We start from the raw sequence: 22,591 nt of genomic DNA on the forward strand, positions 1-22,591 counted from the left end.
TATTTTATTATTTTTTTTCTCTTCAAGCTATTGCAGCAGATGCTCAGCTTTCACACATATCGCACACAGACATATCGCATACAGATTGTGCTGGGCATTACTGTAGCAGATGTATAGCTGTGATACACAGCATACATAGGCTACATTGGATGTTATTGTGGCGGAGGCTCAGCTGTGATACACTGTGTGCATTGGCTGCAATAGATGATATTGTAACGGATGCTCAGCTGTGAAATATAACAAAAACAGATTGTACTAGATGTTATTGTAGCTGTGATGCACAGCACAAATAGACCGCAGTGGATGTCATTGTAGCAGATGCTCAGCTGTGATGCACAACACACAGGCTAATCCACACAGAGTTGTTATTGAGTCAGTAGGGATATCACTCACAAACTTATTTTGTGTGGATAAGGAGGCGATAATCTGAGTAGGCGTCGTGAGTTCTGGTCGGCTTCACATTTGATTTTGTAATGAATGTAAACCAATCATGTTAAAGGGAACCTGTCACTTGAATTTGGCGGGCTCTGTTGACGTTCCGATGGGCGGTGTTTTCTCTCCTTTCATGCCCTTCCTTCCGCCCATCGGACCGGACAGAGAGCCCGCCAAATTCAGGTGACAGAGTCACTTTAAGTAACAGGTGTATGTGGTTTTACTTAATGGAATGGTATATAAGGATGTTTTTATGTATTGTTCATATGCCTATGACTAAGAACTTTGTTGGAAACGCGTCAGGCGTGTAGGGGCTGCGTCCCCACATGATGTTTTTTTCTTGACATGAGAATAAATTACTGAAGATGTTATGAAGAGACGCCTGGTGCTGGAACTTTTTCCTTTCCTTTTTTGCTGGTGGGGTATTATACTTTGCATTATTTTCTGTTGCTATCATACTTTATGGGGACCATGAAAGGGAATCAAAGTGGATAATAAGACAAAGGGGCTTCAATAGAGGCAAAATTACTGTGTATGTGATGCAATTTCTGTCTTTAAAAGATGGGAAATATATCCTGCTGTGTCACCACCTTCTCTGCTGAATATTTTTTTAGGGTAGTGGGTGGGGCCAAATTAGGGCTTCTGCTATGGTGCCCCATGATTTATATATATATGCCTCCGGCTAAGAAGGTCTGTGTGGGTGCCATGGTGCCAGAACAGCAAAAAAACACCAAAATGTTATACTATACCCCAACCATGACAGATCCAGTGGGACAGTCCTACGGAGGTCAGGGCTGCATTCTGACTTTCTCTCGCTATGTGAGATGTCTCGTCTCCGGTCGTGCAGTGACTCCCTGTATTACTAAGTTCATTACTCAGAAGTAGGGTTGAGCGAAACGGATCGTTCATTTTCAAAAGTCGCCGACTTTTGGCAAAGTCGGGTTTCATGAAACCCGACCCGATCCCTGTGTGGGGTCGGCCATGCGGTACGCGACTTTCGCGCCAAAGTCGCGTTTCGTATGACGCGCTTGGCGCCATTTTTTCAGCCAATGAAGGACCGTGGGCAGAGTGATGACATAGGTCTTAGGGGCGTGGACGCCTATCGTCATCTTGTCGCTTGTGCGCAGTAGCGATTTGAAATGTGTAACACCAGCTTTTCTGGTCAGGGACGGAGGGGAGAGAGAGACAGAGAGAGGGAGAGGGAGAGGGAGAGAGAGAGAGAGAGAGAGGAAAAAAAAAATTCCAATTGACTTTGCATTGGGTTTCGTGTTTCGGTCGATCCCCGACTTTTCGCCATAATCGGCCGATTTCACTCGACTCGACTTTAGAGATAGTCGGGTTTCGCGAAACCTGACTCGACCCTAAAAAAGTAAAAGTCGCTCAACCCTACTCAGAAGTGTAAGAAAGTCCTTACTGAGAGCTGGGAAAATATGTAGCTGAGACTGAAGTTTATTCGAAGATACGCAGCAGAACAGTTCATTGAAAGGCAGTGAGACAAAGCTTGCGAGCACGAACAGGAGTCCAGACAGACAAAGTAATGCTGGGATATCTGGAAATGGGCCGGCGATGGTGTGGTCCTGAACAACAGTAACGGGCTTTTTATACATGGTTTAGACATTAAAAAAGCTACACCTTGCAGCAGAGACCTATACACATATATTCGAGAACAAAGCGTACAATGGTTAATTGTAATGACTTTCAGGCTTTTTACCCAAAACTTCATTAGATCTCGTAAATTTCCATGTTCCTCTTAAGGTACAGTCACATTAAGCGACGCTGCCGCGATATAGACAACGATGCCGATCGCTGCAGCGTCACTGCGTGGTCGCTGGAGAGCTGTCACACAGACAGCTCTCCAGCGACCAACGATGACGAGGTCCCCGGGTAACCAGGGTAAACATCGGGTTACTAAGCGCAGGGCCGCACTTAGTAACCCGATGTTTACCCTGGTTATCTAAAAAAAAAAAACAGTACATACTTACATTCCGTTGTCTGTCGCGTCCCCCGGCGTCAGCTTTCCGCACTGACTGTGAGCGCCGGCCGTAAAGCAGAGCACAGCAGTGACTTCACCGCTGTGCTTTATGGCCGGCGCTCACAGTCAGTGCGGGAAGCTGACTGCGAGGGACGCGACAGACAACGGAATGTAAGTATGTACTGTTTTTTTACATTTACAATGGTAACCAGGGTAAATATCCGGTTACTAAGCGCGGCCCTGCGCTTAGTAACCCGATGTTTACCCTGGTTACAAGTGAAGACATCGCTGGGTCGGCGTCACACACGCCGATTCAGCGATGACAGCGGGTGATCCAGCGACGAAATAAAGTTCTGGCCTTCTAGCTCCGACCAACGATGTCACAGCAGGATCCTGATCGCTGCTGCATGTCAAACACAACGAGATCGCTATCCAGGACGCTGCAACGTTACGGATTGCTATCGTTATTGTTCTAAAGTTGTTCAGTGTGCAGGTACCTTTAGCCACTGTCATTAATCACATCACAGCTCTTCGCCCTGTCCCATAATTCCCACTATATTGACAACTATATTGGTCTGTTTTCCAATATCACTACAACAAGTACACTTATTTATTACCATATGTTGCCATCTATTATCTCATTGCCCTGCAGCTGATCCAATTAACCTGTGTATATGCCAACTAGTAACTACACCTGCTAATGGCTGTGATCTCAGCTTGTGTCTCCAATCTGTCTAGGGCTTTCAGAAGTACATCTTATTAGCTTCTTAGCGGCAGAATCAGTTGGTTTCTGACTTTGCACAAGATGGCTGCTAGAGCCAACATGGCTGTTCAGTATATTATGGCTCACCATTCTCCTACCAGTAGCGCCTCCTCTGCCTCTGGGAATGAGCCGTCCTCTGTCTGCTCTGTACATACTGACATTGAATTAACTCATTCATTCTTTTCTTTAAGTCTGGTCTTCCCCAGGCGTTGAACTCCCAACCTGTAGCATGGGAGGCAGCAGCACTAGCTAGGAGTCATAGGCTGCAATACACAGCAGAGGAGAATTCTCTCTACTTGAATATGCATTGTATTCTGCTTTACAGGCACATTGTACCGGTGAAAAAAAACACACAAACTCTTGTATATAGAGATGTATCTTTATCTACCCGTACTCTAGAGGGTAAAACTAAAATCAGATTTTTTTTTCTGTAAAATTACTAAAAAAAAACCTGTGAAAAACAATAAAAATTCTGACATTTTTAGTGCAATTTAAAAAAAAAATAAAATAGAATTCTACTGCAAATCACGATACGTTGGTAGGAAAAATGCTGACAATGAAACTGTATTTTACCGAGGGGAGGAAAATGGGGGTGCATCTTATAGTCTGAATATAGCTCACTGTGGTACAGTGGGGTAGCGGGGTCACAGGAGGCAGGGTCATTGCTGCAGGAAGTCGGTGGTGGCAGGAGATGGGTGATGCAGCAGGATCTGGGTTGGGAGGAGGAGGTGTCTCGGCAGTGGGCATCAGAAAAATGTCGGTGGTGCAAGTCAGGAGCGAAGTGGCGGCAGTGGAGCAGGGTAATAGGTGGCAGGAAGCTGGCGGCAGTAGGAGGAGGGTGATGCTGAGGGCCTTGGCCTCCAGAGGTGGGGCATGCACAGATATAGATCTCAATCTGCACATGCGCTGACTCCGGTGGCCATTTCCTTGAAGCCCACCACAGGAGATCAATGTCCAGAGCGGGGACTCTGCTAATTCCTGCACTGCCAATATTTACTTGAAGCCCACCGCCATGACTCCCACTCCTGCTAGTCCATGGCCCTTCGCATCTCCCCACTCCAGCTGTCGCCTGCCTCCTGTGTGACCCCGCTCCACTGCTGCCTCACCCAGTAAGCTAAATTTCTAATAGGGACTCCTATTTGACAGATTAAACATATTTCATGTTTTCCTCCTCAAAATTTGGGGTGGTACTATGTGTCTTATAGTTCGTAAAATACAGTACTCGTGTTATTGACATTCATTTTTGTTGCACATGACATAGCTTTAAAAATGCGGCTTCACATCTGCACCAAAAATGCATCAAATTAGGAGAAAATGCAGCAAAAATGCATTAGAAGATTTGATGTGTAAGGCTGGAATAGAGGTGTTGTGATGAACCAGATCAGAGAATCAAGAGGCGGCGGCGCACACTCATAGTGTCCAGCAAGAGATTCCGCCTTACTGAAATACGGTCGAGGTTCGGGGACACCCCGGAAAAGAGAAGACTTTATGCCAAGAAGCAAGCAACCGTTCTCTGGGATTTACACATAGATGTGTCTGGTAGGATTCAGTTTCTCAGAATCCTGATTTCCCACAAAGAGAAGACTGTTATTGCGTTGTGTGGTGCAGATATAGATATAAAGCAGCATAAAAAATGCACCATTTATGCTACATGTCAACACGGCCTTGTAGACCTATTTGGAAAAATGGCACTTAAAAAGTTCTGCCTATTACAACTATGGATGAGCAAAACATAAATCCTTAGGTCCTAACCATCCTGAATATAGAAATAAATTGTAAATAGGTGTGGTTAGGACTATGGCAAAATGGCGACCGCAGTCTGTGCCTCCGTCTGGTCTATCAGCAGGTTGTATCTACACTAGCCTCTGCTCTCGCCCTTTCTGGGCAGTCTTCCCATTAGCGACCATGGTAGGCCTCTCTGGTTTTCGCGCACAGTACCTCTTATAGTGAGGGACCTGCAGAGTGAGATGATGGTGTAGACGTTCTCCACGGAGCGATGGTGACCCATGTCCACCTATGAGTGTGAGGGCAATTTGAAACTCTGAGGAAAACACTTACAGAAAATGCAAAGATTACAACAATACTACAAGAAACTACGGACCTTTCTGTTTCATAACAAGGAAAATAAACTGCACAGATTGCGCCTCAATTCAGGAATCTATACAAACAGATGCAAAACAAGGCCAAAACCTGACAACTTGGACAACCACTCCATTCCCGACACAAAAGCATCTAACTGTGTCATTAATCTCTCAGATTATAAACCCAACAAAGTGGAGCTGGCCGTGCTTTCTGGATGACTCTCATTTTCTCCTACTAAGGCCCTGGATAAAACTGAACTCTGCAGTGATATGGAACATTTTTTCAGGAGATTGTGTCTGAGGGAATATTTTAAAGATACAGAAGATTCAGAAAACACTCGGACTGAAGGAAAAGGGATCCTAACAACTAAGAAGAGGTCAGACAGGTCACCTCCACCTGGACGCAACCTGTTATGATGCGGTGGTCTAGGAGCAACATGGAACGAGCTCTGAGGGAAGTGGTAACTGTACTGACCGCAGTCCCTAAGCTCAACACAACACTAGAAGTAGCCGTGGAATGCTCCTAACTCTCCCTAGGCATCTCGTCACAGCCTAAGAGCTAACTACCCCTAAAGACAGAAGCAGGAAAACTATCTTGCCTCAGAGAAAATCCCCAAAGGATAGATTAGCCCCCCACAAATAATGACTGTGAGTGGAGAGGAAAAAGACATACACAGAATGAAACCAGGATAAGCACAGGAGGCCAGTCTAGCTTGATAGATAGGACAGGATGGAATACTGTGCGGTCAGTATAAAACACTACAAAAATTAATTCATACTGATAACGCTGGACAAACATAGAAAGCACTGAACGGATAAGTCCACAATCTGTGAACAGAAAAGCGCAAGCAAAAACTTAGCTTAGCTGAACTGGTCAGGATAACAGGGAAATCCAAAGAGATGTGAATCCAACCAGGAACCATTTACAAGTGGCACTGGCTGAAGGAAAAGCCAGGCCTAAATAGCCGAGCAGAAGAGACGATAAGTGGAGGCAGCTGAAGACAGCTAACTCCAAGGAGCAGCCATACCACTTGAAACCACAAGAGGGAGCCCAAGAGCAGAACTCACAAAAGTGCCACTTACAACCACCGGAAGGAGCCTGTTGTGAGTTCTGTTTTTGGGCTCCCTCTGGTGGTTACTGATGGTACTGGGTGACTTGTCTTTCCTGGGTCTCTGGGTTCCACCTGTTCCATCAGGATATGGGAGTTTCCTATTTAACCTGGCTTTGCTGGCATTTCCTCGCCGGTTATCAATGTATCCAGTGTGTCTTGTTACCTCTGCTCCCTGCTCCTAGAACCTTCTGGTCAAGCTAAGTTTGGATTTTCCTGTTTTGGTGTTTTGCTTTATTTGGTTTTTAGTCCAGCCTGCAGATATGTGATTCTTTGCTGCTGGTTGCTCTAGTGGGCTGAAATTGCTCCTCATGTACCATGAGTTGGCACATGAGTTTAAGTAATTTCAGGATGGTTTTTTGAAGGGTTTTTCGCTGACCGCGCAGTTCACTTTTGTATCCTCTGCTATCTAGCTTTAGCGGGCCTCATTTTGCTGAAACTGTTTTCATACTGCGTATGTGCTTTCCTCTCATTTCACCGTCATTATATGTGGGGGGCTGCTATTTCTGTGGGGTATTTCTCTGGAGGCAAGAGAGGTCTGTGTTTCTTCTAATAGGGGAAGTTAGATCTTCGGCTGGAGCGAGACGTCTAGGATCATCGTAGGCATGTTCCCCGGCTACTTTTATTTGTGTGATAGGTTCAGGGTCGCGGTCAGCTCAGGTTCCATCGCCCTAGAGCTTGTTTGTATCTGTGCTTGTCCTTTAGTGATCCCCTGCCATTGGGATCATGACAGTATAACCGGCCCACAAAGTGTTAATTGTATTGGCTGAAGTAGGAGGATAAGTAGTCTGAGGAAGTTTTTTTTTTTTTTTTTCTCTTTCCCTCAGAGTTTGCTGCCTAGCCTTATTGCAGCCTGGCTACTTCCTCCTCCTCTTAATCTTTGAATGGCTCTGATCCCAGCTGTTTATCATGGACGTCCAGAGTTTGGCTTCCAGCCTGAATAATCTTGCCGCTAAGGTTCAAAATATACAGGATTTTGTTGTACATGCTCCTATGTCTGAACCTAGAATTCCTGTCCCAGAGTTTTTTTCTGGAGATAGATCTCGTTTTCTGAATTTTAGGAACAATTGCAAGTTGTTTCTTTCTTTGAAATCTCGCTCCTCTGGAGACCCTGCTCAGCAAGTCAAGATTATTATATCTTTCCTGCGGGGTGACCCTCAGGATTGGGCATTTGCATTGGCACCAGGGGACCCTGCGTTGCTTAATGCGGATGCGTTTTTTCTGGCATTCGGTTTGCTCTATGAGGAACCTAACCAAGAGATTCAGGCTGAAAAAGCTTTGTTGGCCCTCTCTCAGGGGCAAGATGAAGCAGAAATTTATTGTCAAAAATTTCGGAAGTGGTCGGTGCTTACTCAGTGGAATGAGTGCGCCCTGGCTGCAAAGTTCAGAGATGGCCTTTCTGAGGCCATTAAAGATGATATGGTGGGGTTCCCTGCGCCTACTGGTCTGAATAAGTCTATGACTATGGCTATTCAGATTGATCGGCGTTTACGGGAGCGCAAACCTGTGCACCATTTGGCGGTGTCGTCTGAACCGTCACCTGAGATAATGCAATGTGATAGAATTCAGTCCAGAAGTGAACGGCAAAATTATAGGCGGAAAAAAAGGTTGTGCTTTTATTGTGGCAATTCAGCTCATGTTATATCAGCATGCTCTAAACGCACAAAATAGGTTGATAAGTCTGTTGCCATTAGTACTTTACAGTCTAAGTTCATTCTGTCTGTGACTCTGATTTGTTCATTATCATCCATTTCCGTCGATGCCTATGTGGATTCAGGCGCTGCCCTGAGTCTTATGGATTGGTCATTTGCCAATCGCTGTGGGTTTAGTCTGGAGCCTCTGGAAGTCCCTATTCCTTTGAAGGGAATTGACTCTACACCTTTGGCTATGAATAAACCTCAGTACTGGACACAAGTGACCATGCGTATGACTCCTGTTCATCAGGAGGTGATTCGCTTCCTGGTACTGTATAATTTGCATGATGTCCTAGTGCTTGGTCTGCCATGGTTACAAACTCATAATCCAGTCCTTGACTGGAAATCAATGTCTGTGTTAAGCTGGGGTTGTCAGGGGGTTCATGATGATGCACCTCCGATTTCTATCGCTTCATCTACTCCTTCTGAGATTCCTGTGTTTTTGTCTGACTATCGGGATGTTTTTGAGGAGCCTAAGCTCAGTTCGCTTCCTCCTCACAGGGATTGCGATTGTGCTATAAATTTAATTCCAGGCAGTAAATTTCCTAAAGGTCGTTTGTTCAATCTGTCAGTGCCAGAGCATACTGCTATGCGGGATTATGTTAAGGAGTCCTTAGAAAAGGGACATATCCGTCCATCTTTGTCCCCTTTGGGAGCAGGTTTTTTTTTCGTGGCCAAAAAAGATGGTTCCTTGAGGCCTTGTATAGATTATCGTCTTTTGAATAAGATTACCGTAAAATATCAGTATCCTTTGCCATTGTTGACTGATTTGTTTGCTCGCATTAAGGGGGCTAAATGGTTCACTAAGATTGATCTTCGGGGTGCGTATAATCTTATACGAATAAAGCAAGGTGATGAGTGGAAAACCGCATTTAATACGCCTGAGGGCCATTTTGAGTATTTGGTAATGCCTTTTGGACTTTCTAATGCTCCTTCAGTCTTCCAGTCCTTTATGCACGATATTTTCCGTGAATATCTGGATAAATTTATGATTGTGTATTTGGATGATATTTTGGTTTTTTCTGATGACTGGGAGTCTCATGTTCAGCAGGTCAGGAAGGTGTTTCAGGTCCTGCGGGCCAATTCCTTGTTTGTAAAAGGCTCAAAGTGTCTCTTTGGAGTCCAGAAGATTTCTTTCTTGGGGTATATTTTTTCCCCTTCTACTATTGAGATGGATCCCGTCAAGGTTCAGGCTATTTGTGACTGGACGCAGCCTACATCTCTTAAGAGTCTACAGAAGTTCTTGGGCTTTGCTAATTTCTATCGTCGTTTTATAACTACTTTTTCTAGTGTTGTTAAGCCTTTGACGGATTTGACTAGGAAGGGTGCTGATGTTGCTAATTGGTCTCCTGCGGCTGTGGAGGCCTTTCAGGAACTTAAGCGCCGGTTTTCTTCTGCTCCTGTGTTGCGTCAGCCAGATGTTTCGCTCTCTTTTCAGGTTGAGGTTGATGCTTCCGAGATTGGAGCGGGGGCGGTTTTGTCACAGAGAAGCTCCGATGGCTCAGTGATGAAGCCATGCGCGTTTTTTTTCTAGAAAGTTTTCGCCGGCTGAGCGGAATTATGATGTTGGTAATCGGGAACTTTTGGCCATGAAGTGGGCATTTGAGGAGTGGCGTCATTGGCTAGAGGGTGCTAGACATCGTGTGGTGGTCTTGACTGATCACAAAAAATTGATTTACCTTGAGTCTGCCAGGCGTCTGAATCCTAGACAGGCTCGTTGGTCACTGTTTTTCTCTCGTTTCAATTTTGTGGTTTCATACCTGCCAGGTTCAAAGAATGTGAAGGCGGATGCTCTTTCTAGGAGTTTTGTGCCTGACTCCCTTGGAAATTCTGAGCCCTCTGGTATCCTTAGGGATGGGGTGATTTTGTCTGCTGTCTCCCCAGACTTGCGACGTGCTTTGCAGGAGTTTCAGGCGGGTAAACCTGATCGTTGTCCGCCTGAGAGACTGTTTGTTCCGGATAATTGGACCAGTAGAGTCATCTCCGAGGTCCATTCTTCTGCGTTGGCAGGTCATCCTGGAATATTTGGTACTAGAGACTTGGTGGCCAGGTCTTTTTGGTGGCCTTCCTTGTCGAGGGATGTGCGTTCTTTTGTGCAGTCTTGTGAGGTTTGTGCTCGGGCTAAGCCTTGCTGTTCTCGGGCCAGTGGATTGTTGTCACCTTTGCCTATCCCGAAGAGGCCTTGGACGCACATTTCCATGGACTTTATTTCGGATCTCCCTGTCTCTCAAAAAATGTCCGTCATCTGGGTTGTGTGTGACCGCTTTTCTAAAATGGTTCATCTGGTAGCCTTGCCTAAGTTACCTTCCTCCTCTGAATTGGTCCCTCTGTTTTTTCAGAATGTGGTTCGTTTGCATGGGATTCCTGAGAATATCGTTTCTGACAGGGGATCCCAGTTTGTGTCTAGATTTTGGCGGACGTTCTGTGCTAAGATGGGCATTGATTTGTCCTTTTCGTCTGCATTCCATCCTCAGACGAATGGCCAGACTGAACGAACTAATCAGACCTTGGAAACTTATTTAAGATGTTTTGTTTCTGCTGATCAGGATGACTGGGTTACCTTTTTGCCGCTGGCCGAGTTTGCCCTTAATAATCGGGCTAGTTCTGCTACCTTGGTTTCTCCTTTCTTTTGTAATTCGGGGTTTCATCCTCGTTTTTCCTCTGGTCAGGTGGAACCTTCTGATTGTCCTGGAGTGGACATGGTGGTGGATAGGTTGCATCGGATTTGGAGTCATGTGGTGGACAATTTGAAGTTGTCCCAGGAGAAGGCTCAGCAGTTTGCTAATCGCCGTCGCCGCGTGGGTCCTCGACTTCTTGTTGGGGACTTGGTGTGGTTGTCTTCTCGTTTTGTTCCTATGAAGGTCTCTTCTCCTAAGTTCAAGCCTCGGTTCATCGGTCCCTATAGGATTTTGGAAATTCTTAACCCTGTGTCGTTTCGTTTGGATCTCCCGGCATCGTTTGCTATTCATAATGTGTTCCATCGGTCGTTGTTGCGGAAGTATGAGGTACCTGTTGTTCCTTCGCTTGAGCCTCCTGCTCCAGTGCTGGTGGAGGGAGAATTGGAGTATGTTGTGGAGAAGATCTTGGATTCTCGTGTTTCCAGACAGAAACTCCAGTATTTGGTCAAGTGGAAGGGTTATGGTCAGGAGGATAATTCTTGGGTGGTTGCCTCGGATGTTCATGCTGATGATTTGGTTCGCGCTTTTCATAGGGCTCATCCTGGTCGCCCTGGTGGTTCTCGTGAGGGTTCGGTGACCCCTCCTCAAGGGGGGGGTACTGTTGTGAGTTCTGTTTTTGGGCTCCCTCTGGTGGTTACTGATGGTACTGGGTGACTTGTCTTTCCTGGGTCTCTGGGTTCCACCTGTTCCATCAGGATATGGGAGTTTCCTATTTAACCTGGCTTTGCTGGCATTTCCTCGCCGGTTATCAATGTATCCAGTGTGTCTTGTTACCTCTGCTCCCTGCTCCTAGAACCTTCTGGTCAAGCTAAGTTTGGATTTTCCTGTTTTGGTGTTTTGCTTTATTTGGTTTTTAGTCCAGCCTGCAGATATGTGATTCTTTGCTGCTGGTTGCTCTAGTGGGCTGAAATTGCTCCTCATGTACCATGAGTTGGCACATGAGTTCAAGTAATTTCAGGATGGTTTTTTGAAGGGTTTTTCGCTGACCGCGCAGTTCACTTTTGTATCCTCTGCTATCTAGCTTTAGCGGGCCTCATTTTGCTGAAACTGTTTTCATACTGCGTATGTGCTTTCCTCTCATTTCACCGTCATTATATGTGGGGGGCTGCTATTTCTGTGGGGTATTTCTCTGGAGGCAAGAGAGGTCTGTGTTTCTTCTAATAGGGGAAGTTAGATCTTCGGCTGGAGCGAGACGTCTAGGATCATCGTAGGCATGTTCCCCGGCTACTTTTATTTGTGTGATAGGTTCAGGGTCGCGGTCAGCTCAGGTTCCATCGCCCTAGAGCTTGTTTGTATCTGTGCTTGTCCTTTAGTGATCCCCTGCCATTGGGATCATGACAGGAGCCCAAGAGCGGAATTCACAACAGCAACCCTCATTTGGAGAACTATATAGACTCCTTCAGATATTTGATAAAATCCACCATCATAGATGCTAACAGGAGACAAGCATCCAACATCAGTGCCCAGGAGAGAAAGGCCATACAGTCTCTGAAAACCAACAAAGAAATCATTAAATCTGCTGACAATGGAGGTGCAGTTGTCATGATGAACACATCAGACTATATGAAGGAAGCAAACAGACAACTTATGGACACACGCTACTACAAAAAATTGGAGTCAGATTCTACACAGGATTATTACAAGGAACTAAACAAGTTGGTATCTTGTCTGCCCGACGAATCCATAAGAACCAATGACCTGATACCAGAAAGTCCAAGAACAGGGACATTCTACATGCTTCCCAAAATCCACAAATCTGGAAACCCAGGAAGACCAATTATTTCACATGTGGGCACCTTACTGAGCAGGTATCTAGATGGGTAGAGGGTATTCTTAAACCCCTGGTAAAGGATACACCCAGCTTCATTCAGGACACAACTGACCTACTGAATAAACTATCAGCAATAGGTCTTCTACCAGAAGGAACCATCCTGGCCACCATGGATGTGGAATCTTTGTACTCCAATATCCCACACCAGGATGGATTAAATGGCTGCAAATTCTTCCTGGAAAACACAGGGACTGATGCGGATTCTGTGGTGAAACTTATAAAATTCATCCTCACCCACAATTACTTTGAATTTGACAGGAAGATCTATCTACAGGAGACTGGTAGAGCGATGGGAAGTAAAATGGCCCCACAGTATGCACAGTATCTTTTCATGGCCAAGCTTGAAAGTGACTTTTTGTCCTCATGTCCCATCAGGCCCCTGGCCTACTACCGCTACATTGATGACATTTTAATCATCTGGACGGAGTCTGACCCGCAGCTAAAGACGTTCCATCAACAGTTTAATCAATTTCATCCCACCATCAACTTGACACTCAACTACTCCTGCACTGAAATTAACTTTTTGGACACCATCATTAAGCTGCAGAACAATAAAATAGAGACATCCCTGTATCAGAAGCCAATCGACCGTCCAACATACCTTAAATGGGACAGTTTCCATCCAAAACACATACAAAACTCTATTGTCTCCAGCCAAGCCATCAGATACAATCGTATATGTCCCAACCCCATGGACAGGGATGAACACCTTGGTCGCCTCAGAAAGACCTTTTTGAACCAGGGCGACCATCCAAGAACAATTGAAAACCAGATCACAAGAACCACCATAATATCACGGAATCACCTGCTACATTACAAAGCTAAAGAAGAAAATAACCGGGTGCCTCTAGTAGTTACCTACAATCCAAATCTGGAGGTGCTGAGGGGAGCTGCACGGAAATTACAACCTTTACTGCAAAAAGATGCCCAATTACAATCCATTATTCCAGACCCTGCACTACTGTGTTTTAGGCAGCCCCCAAATCTAAGAAGCATCATTGTCAAGAGCTCCCTGTCCTCTCCAACAGCTGCAGGAACCTTTCCTTGCAACCAGAAAAAATGTAAAACCTGTCCATTTATAATGACCACGGACAAGATAAAGATCCCCAATTCACATCAGGACTACAAGATCCCAGGTACTTTCAGCTGCGTCACTTCTAATGTGGTGTACCTAATTATATGTACTAAATGTCCAACTGGGGGTCTGTATGTAGGGGAGACAGGGCAGAAACTGAGAACAAGGATGAATTCTCACCATCACACAATAAGAGAAAAAAAAATGGATCTACCTGTGGCAATACATTTCTGTCTCCCAAATCATAAAATTATGGACATGAAATTACTTGTATTAAAAGGTAATTTCAAATCTCAGAGAGACAGAAGAGTCTGGGAATATAAGCTGATGACGACCTTTAACACGCATGAATGTGTCGCATGGATTTATGTCTTTTTTACATCAATTAAGGAATTTGCTCTTCCGACTTTATGGGGCATCACAACACAGAACCAGACCCCAATCAGAGGACAATAAAACATTCACTCCTTATCTATGAACTGTTCCAATATTTATAGACATAACTGTTTATCACTCTCACATAATTGTAGTTCTGCTTCACATCACCTGTCTTATCTATGACATTATTTCTGTGCAGTGTTGTGGATAAATATGTGATTCCTCATAATTTCTATTAGTCTTTGCCTGATGAAGAGACCTGTGTAGTCTCGAAAGCTGCAATTTGTTACCATCTTTTCAGTTAGTCATTAAAAGGTATCAACCACTGAGGACTCTCAATTCTAAATATTTTTGAAATCTAGCACAAATTTGCCACTCATTCCCAGGTCAGGGGACATTTAGGACCTTATATCCAGGTGTGCCTTCCTGCACAAACCCTAATTCTATTTGTGCCTGATGTTCTCTCACATTTACTGCACTTTCATACTTTCGCTCTTACTGGGCAGGTATAGTCGGAATTTAAGCCTCTCCTTGAAGTGAATTATGGACCCATCTTTGCAGATGTAGAGTTCAGCGAATTAGATGCTGCTGTAATTTAAGGACGACGCCTCTGGGAATGATCCTGCTTAAACTTGCATTTATGTCTCTCAGAGTCTCCGTAAAGCTGGGTGCCGCCATGTGCTGTGTAACCGCCGCTCTGACGAGACGAGTGTATATATAGTACTGGGATAGCAGTATGGTGTACAAGCCATCAGGACGATGGCTTCTGCCACTAATACCCCATCTTCTCTGCCCCTGAGCTCAGGAGGAGCAGCCGCCTGCTGCCACCAGGTGCGAGTCCTGGGAACTAGGAGACGCCACCAACAAGATGGCGGCGCTCACTGCAGGGACAGGAAGTCTGCAGCCTAAACCCCGCCCCTTCCTGCTACACTTCCTGCCTCACATGCTGAAGAACAGAGGGAGATCTCAGGAGTGCTAGACGGCGGTGACTGCTGTACTGAGGGGGATCCCACTGTATCAGACACTGGGAGAAGAGAAGCCACAGAAGATGCTGGGAGTTGTAGTTTACAGGGGACAGGAAATGCTGCTCCAGGACTGAGGAGAATGGAGGCGACAAGTCTCATCACAAAACCAGGAAACTTCCCCCAGAGATCGGAGAAGACGCAGTGACCGCAGCTCCGGTATTTCTTGTTTGTCTTTATTCCTCACCCTCCTCGCTGCTCGTAGTCTGGAGATCTTCATGGGTGTACGACCGATGGTCCGGAGGCCACACGTGGCGACTCACGAAGCCGTTCTGTGCACATGTCAGTGTGTTTCCACGCCCCGTGTTTATGGGCAAAATATGCTGACATGTCCGTTTTCTTTTATCAGCATCACGGCCAGTAAAACGTCCCGCACACATGCACACTGATGACACACAGGGATGTCATACATGTGACATGTACCGGCTCCTGAGAAGCAGCAGTACAGTTAGCACGGTTCCCCGGGACCGGGTGCTGAAGACGACTCTCATCATCCTCCCATGCTCTGCCTTCATAGCCCCCCACACCTCTTGCGCACAGTGTGATGGCCCTCACAGCCCCCTACTCCTTGCACATGGTGTGATGGCCCTCACAGCCCCCTACTCCTTGCACATGGTGTGATGGCCCTCACAGCCCCCTAATCCTTACACATTGTGTGATGGCCCTCACAGCCCCCTACTCCTTGCACATGGTGTGATGGTCCTCACAGCCCCCTACTCCTTGCACATGGTGTGATGGCCCTCACAGCCCCCTACTCCTTGCACATGGTGTGATGGCCCTCACAGCCCCCTAATCCTTACACATTGTGTGATGGCCCTCACAGCCCCCTACTCCTTGCACATGGTGTGATGGCCCTCACAGCCCCCTAATCCTTACACATTGTGTGATGGCCCTCACAGCCCCCTACTCCTTGCACATGGTGTGATGGCCCTCACAGCCCCCTAATCCTTACACATTGTGTGATGGTCCTCACAGCCCCCTACTCCTTGCACATGGTGTGATGGTCCTCACAGCCCCCTACTCCTTGCACATGGTGTGATGGCCCTCACAGCCCCCTACTCCTTGCACATGGTGTGATGGTCCTCACAGCCCCCTAATCCTTGCACATGGTGTGATGGTCCTCACAGCCCCCTACTCCTTGCACATGGTGTGATGGTCCTCACAGCCCCCTACTCCTTGCACATGGTGTGATGGCCCTCACAGCCCCCTAATCCTTACACATTGTGTGATGGTCCTCACAGCCCCCTACTCCTTGCACATGGTGTGATGGCCCTCACAGCCCCCTACTCCTTGCACATGGTGTGATGGCCCTCACAGCCCCCTAATCCTTGCACATGGTGTGATGGTCCTCACAGCCCCCTACTCCTTGCACATGGTGTGATGGTCCTCACAGCCCCCTACTCCTTGCACATGGTGTGATGGCCCTCACAGCCCCCTAATCCTTACACATTGTGTGATGGTCCTCACAGCCCCCTACTCCTTGCACATGGTGTGATGGCCCTCACAGCCCCTTACTCCTTGCACATGGTGTGATGGCCCTCACAGCCCCCTCACCCCTTACGTATGGTGTGTGATGGCCTTGTTGCTGATTCTTCACCAAAAATTTACTTTTGGAATCTTTAGTTTGAAGCCGGATATGTGGGAAAAGGTTGAAAAGTTTCAGGGGGACGAATACTTTCGCAAGGCACTGTACATGACTGAAATAACCAGGAGAATTCTCTGATCATGATCACTTGTTGTTTCCTATAAGTGACAGCAAGAAAAGTTCTACAGATAACAGTAATTTATGCGCACCCCAGACAATGCAAAAAAAGTCATACATCTTCCCTGCATAAAAAGAATCCTCAATCAGCCATGTCAGTGAAAAAAATAAAAACTTCATGGCTGTTGAAAAGTGAAGGGGCAAAAATAAATAAAATGAAACTAATACCCAGCCATTAACCCCTTCACAACAGTTTTCTATTTTCCCTTTTGAAAATGTAAAATCTGGGGCTAACACAAAATTTCGGTGATAAAAATGTAATTATTTTTTTTTCTTCACTGCCCAATGGTATAAAATTCTGTGACATACTCGTGGTGCTAATATGATCACTACATACCTAGATGAATTAATTGAGAGGTGTAGTTTATAAAATGGGGTCACTTATGGGGGGTTCTGCTGTTCTGGCTCCTCATGGGCTCTCCCAGTGGGTCATGGCACCTCCAAACCATAACAGTAAAATCTGGCACTCCTTGCCTTCTGAGCTTCGCACTGTGCCTGAAAAATATTTCCCGATGACATGTAGGGTATTGGCGCACTCAGGAAAAAATTGTTCAACAGACTACGATCCATTTTTATCCCTATTAGTTCTTATAAAAATTAATAATTTGGGCTAAACAACATTTTAGTGTTAAAAATGTCATTTTTCTTTCTTTGGTATAAAATTCTGTGAGGCACATGTTCAATGCACCCCTAGATGAATTAATTGAGAGGTGTAGTTTGTAAAATGACATCACTTACAGAGGAGTTTCCACTGTTTAGGGACATCAGGGGCTCTCCAAATGCAACATGGTGTTTGCTAATGATTACATCAAATTTTTCATTCAAAAAATCAAATGGCGCTCCTTCCCTTTCAAGCCCTGCCATGCGCCCAAACAGTAGTTTTTCCCCACATATAGGATATTAGTGTGCTTAAGAGAAATTTCACAACACATTTTGAGGTCCATTATCTCCTGTTAACCTTGTGAAAATAAAAACAATTGAGTCTTAAATAAAATATTCATTCTTTCCTTCCACATTCCATTAATTCCTCTGAAGCACCTGAAGGGTTAATACACCTCTTGAATGTGGTTTTGAGCACCTTGAGGTGTACAGTTTTTAGAATGGTGTCACTTTTGGGTATTTTCTGTTATGTAGGCCCCTCAAAGTCACTTCAAATGTGAGGTGGTCCCTAAAAAAAAAATGGTTTTGTACTTTTTGTTGGTAACATGAGAAATCGCTGGTCAACTTTTAACCCATCCTAACAAAAAAATTGTTTAACCCCTTTCCGACATCGGGCGTAATAGTACAACTGTGGGAATTGCACTTTTTTTGCAATTTCACTGCACTTTGAATTTTTTCCCATTTTTCAGTACATGATATGTTCAATGAAATATGGTGTTGTTCAAAAGTACAACTCATCCTGCAAAAAACAAGCCCTCCCATGACCATATTGTCGGAAAAATAAAAAAGTTATGGCTCCGGTAAAAAGAGTAGCAAAAAAAATAACGAAAAAACCTCCACTCATGAAGAGTTAAAAAACTTTGCTTTCATAAAAAAGATATGTGCGAAATGTTAATTATTAACTATTTTGTGTGACATAACTCTCTAGTATAAGGGCATACAAATAAAAAATTTGAAAATTGCAAAAATTTACAAATTTTGGCAAATATACAATTTTTTCCCCGCATTAAACGTCAGTTATAGAGAACACATGTTACTACTATCATGAAGTACAATATGTCATGAATAAACAGTCTCAGGATAAGGAGGATCTGATGAAGCGTTCTAAACTTATTACCACATAAAGTAACAATTTGGCCTGCTCATGAAAGTGAAAGTTTTGGGGAGGGGTGATGGGAGTTTTTTTCAGTTTTGCGTTTTCATTTTTCGCTCCCCTTCTTCCCAGAGCCATAACTTTTTATTTTTCCATCGATATGGCCATGTAAGGGCTTGATTTTTGCAGGACAAGTTGTACTTTTGAACATGTTGTGAACTAGAAAACAGGAAAAAAATCCAAGTGCGGTGAAAGTGCAAAAAAAGTGCAAGCCCACACTACGTTTTTGTTTGGCTTTTTTAATAAGTTCACTAAAAGCTAAAACTGAGCTGCCATTGTGATTCTCCAGGTCATTACAAGTTCATAGACACCAAACATGTCTAGGTTCTCTTTTATCTAAGTGGTGGAAAAAAAATCCAACTTTGTAAAAAAAAATAAAAATTGCGCCATTTTCAGATAGCCATAGCATCTCCATTTTTCATGATCTCGGGTGAGCGCTTATTGTTTACATGCCATGCTGATGTTTTTAACGATACAATTTTGGTGGAGATATGATCTTTTGATCACTCGTTATTGCATTTTAATGCAATGTAGCAGCGACCAAAAAAACGTAATTTTTACTTTTTTTATCGTTACGCCATTTAGCGATCAGGTTAATCATTTTTTGATTGATAGATTGGGCGATTCTGAATGCGTCGATACCAAATATGTTTAGGTTTGATTTTATTTTTATTGTTTTATTTTGAATGGGGTGAAAGGGGGGTGATTTGAACTTTTTTAGAAGCTGCCACAACCCGATGGGCTCGGCTGTATAGAGGTGATGCTTAGATCGCCTCTATGTAGCAGATTTACTCACTTACTATGAGCGCCGACCACTGGGTGGCGCTCACAGCAAGCCAGCACTGACAACCATAGAGGTCTCCAGGAGACCTCAGGTTGCCATACCAGCACACCGTTGACTCACGGTCACGTGACGGGGTCACCGGTGTGCGTATTTCCAGCGCGATTGCCGGAAGCACATTTTAAATTCCGCTGTCAGAGTTTGACAGCGGCATTTAACTGGTTAATAGCCGCGGGTGGATCGCGATTCCACCCGCGGCTATTGCTGGCACGTGTTAGCTGTTCAAAACAGCTGATATGTCCCCGGAAAGATGTGGGCTCATCGCTGGAGCCCCGATGTAAATGTACGCCTGATGATGGAAAGGGGTTAAAATTCCCTCCCTTGAACTTTTTTTCACTCTAAAACTGTGTATATGTATATGTGTATGCGAAGCTGTGGAGTCGGCAATCCAAACCTCTGACTTCCGACTCCCCGGCACCGGTCAGTCACTAATGACGTGGACATAAAGTGCAGGAGATTCATCTCAACTAAAAGCCGAGATCCTTAGATCAGGAACAGAACAGTTAGAGGACATTTTATAACTTTCCCAAATTCTTATGAAAACATTTACACCTCATCCTGCCTTGCACTACTGAACCCAATGTATTAAATATTTTAGGAGTCGTTCCATTTTATACCGACTCCAACTCCACCAAAATGGACACCGACTTCACAGCCCTGTGTGTATGAAGTGTATGTGTATCTTAATAACCTTCTCCGATATCCTGTTCCCCTCTGTTTCTCTTGTCATTGACGTCACCTCTCTGCAGTCTTTTTAGTGGCTTTTACAATGTAAGTCTATAGAGTGCCAGAATGACTCTCCACAAGCTTACATTCAGTGGCCGATGGACCCCTCTGCAAAATTTGGACCTGGGCTCCTCCTGCTTGTTTCTCAGATGTATGGTTCTTGTATCACTCCAGATTCTGGGAATACATTTTGCCCTCTCATGGAACAATGTCCCCCATGCTGTGCCCCTTTCCCGATATGATGGCCCCCACCCAGGGCTTCTTCCAGTAATAAAATGAACTTGTTCTGTGTCTCTTCTCCAACAAATATAACAAAAGAATGAAAGATTCTTCTCACTTTCACCTGCTCCCACAATGTGTGGCGTCCCCTTCCATCGCTGTCGAAGAAGCCGGCAGCTGACTTCAGCATGCAAGCGCTAGGCAGCGCATGACTTCACTGCCACGCGCCCCCAATGACTTACACTCTGAAATCAGTTGCCAGCATCTGACTGTCCGGCAACGTATATGCAGTGCAGGAAACCAGCTGGTCTTTGTGCATGCAGAAATACGTTTCAACTCAGACGGACATCTAGGCGGAGAGGTGATTGTGAGTTTCATCAGCTTAAAAAGTTGTAATGCAAGTCCTGGGATTTAATGAGATGTCCCAGGACAAAGGTAAAGCTAGAAAGGAGTAGAGGTCCCAAAAAAGTTTTAAAGTACTATAAGTGAAAGAGGGCAAGATGTGGAAATGGAGTTTGAACAGGAGACAAAATGTCATGGGGGTTACCGCAATGGAGCAGAGCTAGAAGACCGCAGGGACTGGTTGCTTTTTCTACGCTGAGTAGAAGCACTTCTCCAGAGTATTAAACATGTTTATTTCTTCCAGCAGAACAGGGGTTAATCGGCCATATTAGAATACTCCTACATTCAACTGTACTCGGTTAGCCTCTCCTTTTCCCTACAAAATCTGGGCTCAATTACCAAGTCATCGTCAGAGTTAGCACTTGCTACATGATCTTGGAGGGAGAGAAGTTGGTTTTGTGAAGGCGAGCTGGAGGAGTTTAGTAGCGACTGTTGACTGGTTTGTACACTTGGAAATTCCTTACCTTTCCCTGTTTTACTTCTCCCTCTCTACACACCCTGTTGAATACCTCTATTATATGTGTGTGTATAATTTGTGTGTGTGGAGTTTTCAGTTTACCCTCGTCTTTGTTACCCTGTCTGTCGGATTGGTGTACTGCGGTACACAGTAGCCCCACTCCCTCGGGTGGGGTTAAGGGAACAGACAAAGGGCTGTTCTAGGAGATAAGGCAAGGGTGGAGGCCTCGGCATCTTCACCATCTGAAGTATCCCAGGGAACAGGACGAGCTAGGGTGCCTCTTAGTGTTAGGGCCAGGAAAGGTGCCCCCTGGTCCCAGGTCACTCGTCAGTTGAATCGTGACACAAAATGATAGTTTACAAACGTATGAAGGGACCAAGGAGACGTCCGAACCTGTGATTCTAAGAGATGAGAAGATCGTAATAGGAAAGAGTAGTCAAATGTGTCAAAGGCAGAGGACAGGTCTAGAAGAAGGAAGATGAAATAATGTTCCAAGGCACTTTATGGAACATCTAAGATATCCTTACAGCTTTTCAAAATCAGTCCTCCTCATCATTCCTTCAGTATCTTGATGCTAAAGTTTTCTTTGATAGAAGGTGAACCTTTCCTTCAGTGATTCCCCGAGGATGGAGCAGGACAGAAGCCACATGGCTGCCCGGATATTAGACCTCACCCTGGAGATAATCTACTGGATCACTGGAGAGGTGAGAGCTTCACATAATTCTGATCTCTAGGAATAAAGCAGGGAAATGATGGGAAAGGTGAAGGATCCTTAGAACAGATGTAGTGATCGGCGTCTCCCCACAGGATCACACAGTGGTGAAGACATCATCTGGGGAGTGTGTGACCCCCCGTGTGTCAGGAGGGCAGAGCAGGACCCCGAGTGACATCACTGAGCCTCCACCTCATTCACTGATCCATGAGCAGAAGATCCTAGAACTGACCAACAGGATCACTGAGCTGCTGAGCGGAGAGGTGAGTGCTGCTGGGAATGCTGGGACATTATATTTTAACGCCGGGGGAGGAGTCTGCTAATGACGGGTCATTGTGTGTGTCAGGTTCCTATAAGGTTTCAGGACGTCACCGTCTATTTCTCCATGGAGGAGTGGGATTATTTAGAAGGACACAAGGATCTGTACAAGGCCGTCATGATGGAGAGTCATCTGCTCCTCACATCTACAGGTAAGAGGAGATCGTCCTAATTATACATGAAAGACCGGGTCTGAGGCCACCTAGACTTCTCCCGTCATCTGATCATCACATGTAGACGATGTATTCAGTCATTCTGTGGCAGAGCTCCCTCCTGTGGTCACAAGTGGTACTTCGGCTGATTCTC

The 22,591-nt window shown here is 45.2% G+C and overlaps 1 protein-coding gene across 1 annotated transcript in view; it reads left to right on the forward strand.

Annotated features, from left to right (window-relative positions):
• Window positions 1-22,591, forward strand: part of LOC138671842 (zinc finger protein 420-like) — a 79,750-nt gene that overhangs the window by 46,838 nt on the left and 10,321 nt on the right. The window contains exons 8-13 of the mRNA XM_069759973.1: window positions 13,215-13,437; window positions 14,665-14,724; window positions 15,078-15,194; window positions 21,849-21,959; window positions 22,063-22,230; window positions 22,314-22,437. Of these exons, the coding sequence (XP_069616074.1) occupies window positions 13,215-13,437; window positions 14,665-14,724; window positions 15,078-15,194; window positions 21,849-21,959; window positions 22,063-22,230; window positions 22,314-22,437 (803 nt within the window). The remainder of the gene's footprint in view (window positions 1-13,214; window positions 13,438-14,664; window positions 14,725-15,077; window positions 15,195-21,848; window positions 21,960-22,062; window positions 22,231-22,313; window positions 22,438-22,591) is intronic.

Source organism: Ranitomeya imitator, chromosome 3, assembly GCF_032444005.1.
Source record: "Ranitomeya imitator isolate aRanImi1 chromosome 3, aRanImi1.pri, whole genome shotgun sequence".
Lineage (NCBI taxonomy): Eukaryota > Metazoa > Chordata > Amphibia > Anura > Dendrobatidae > Ranitomeya > Ranitomeya imitator.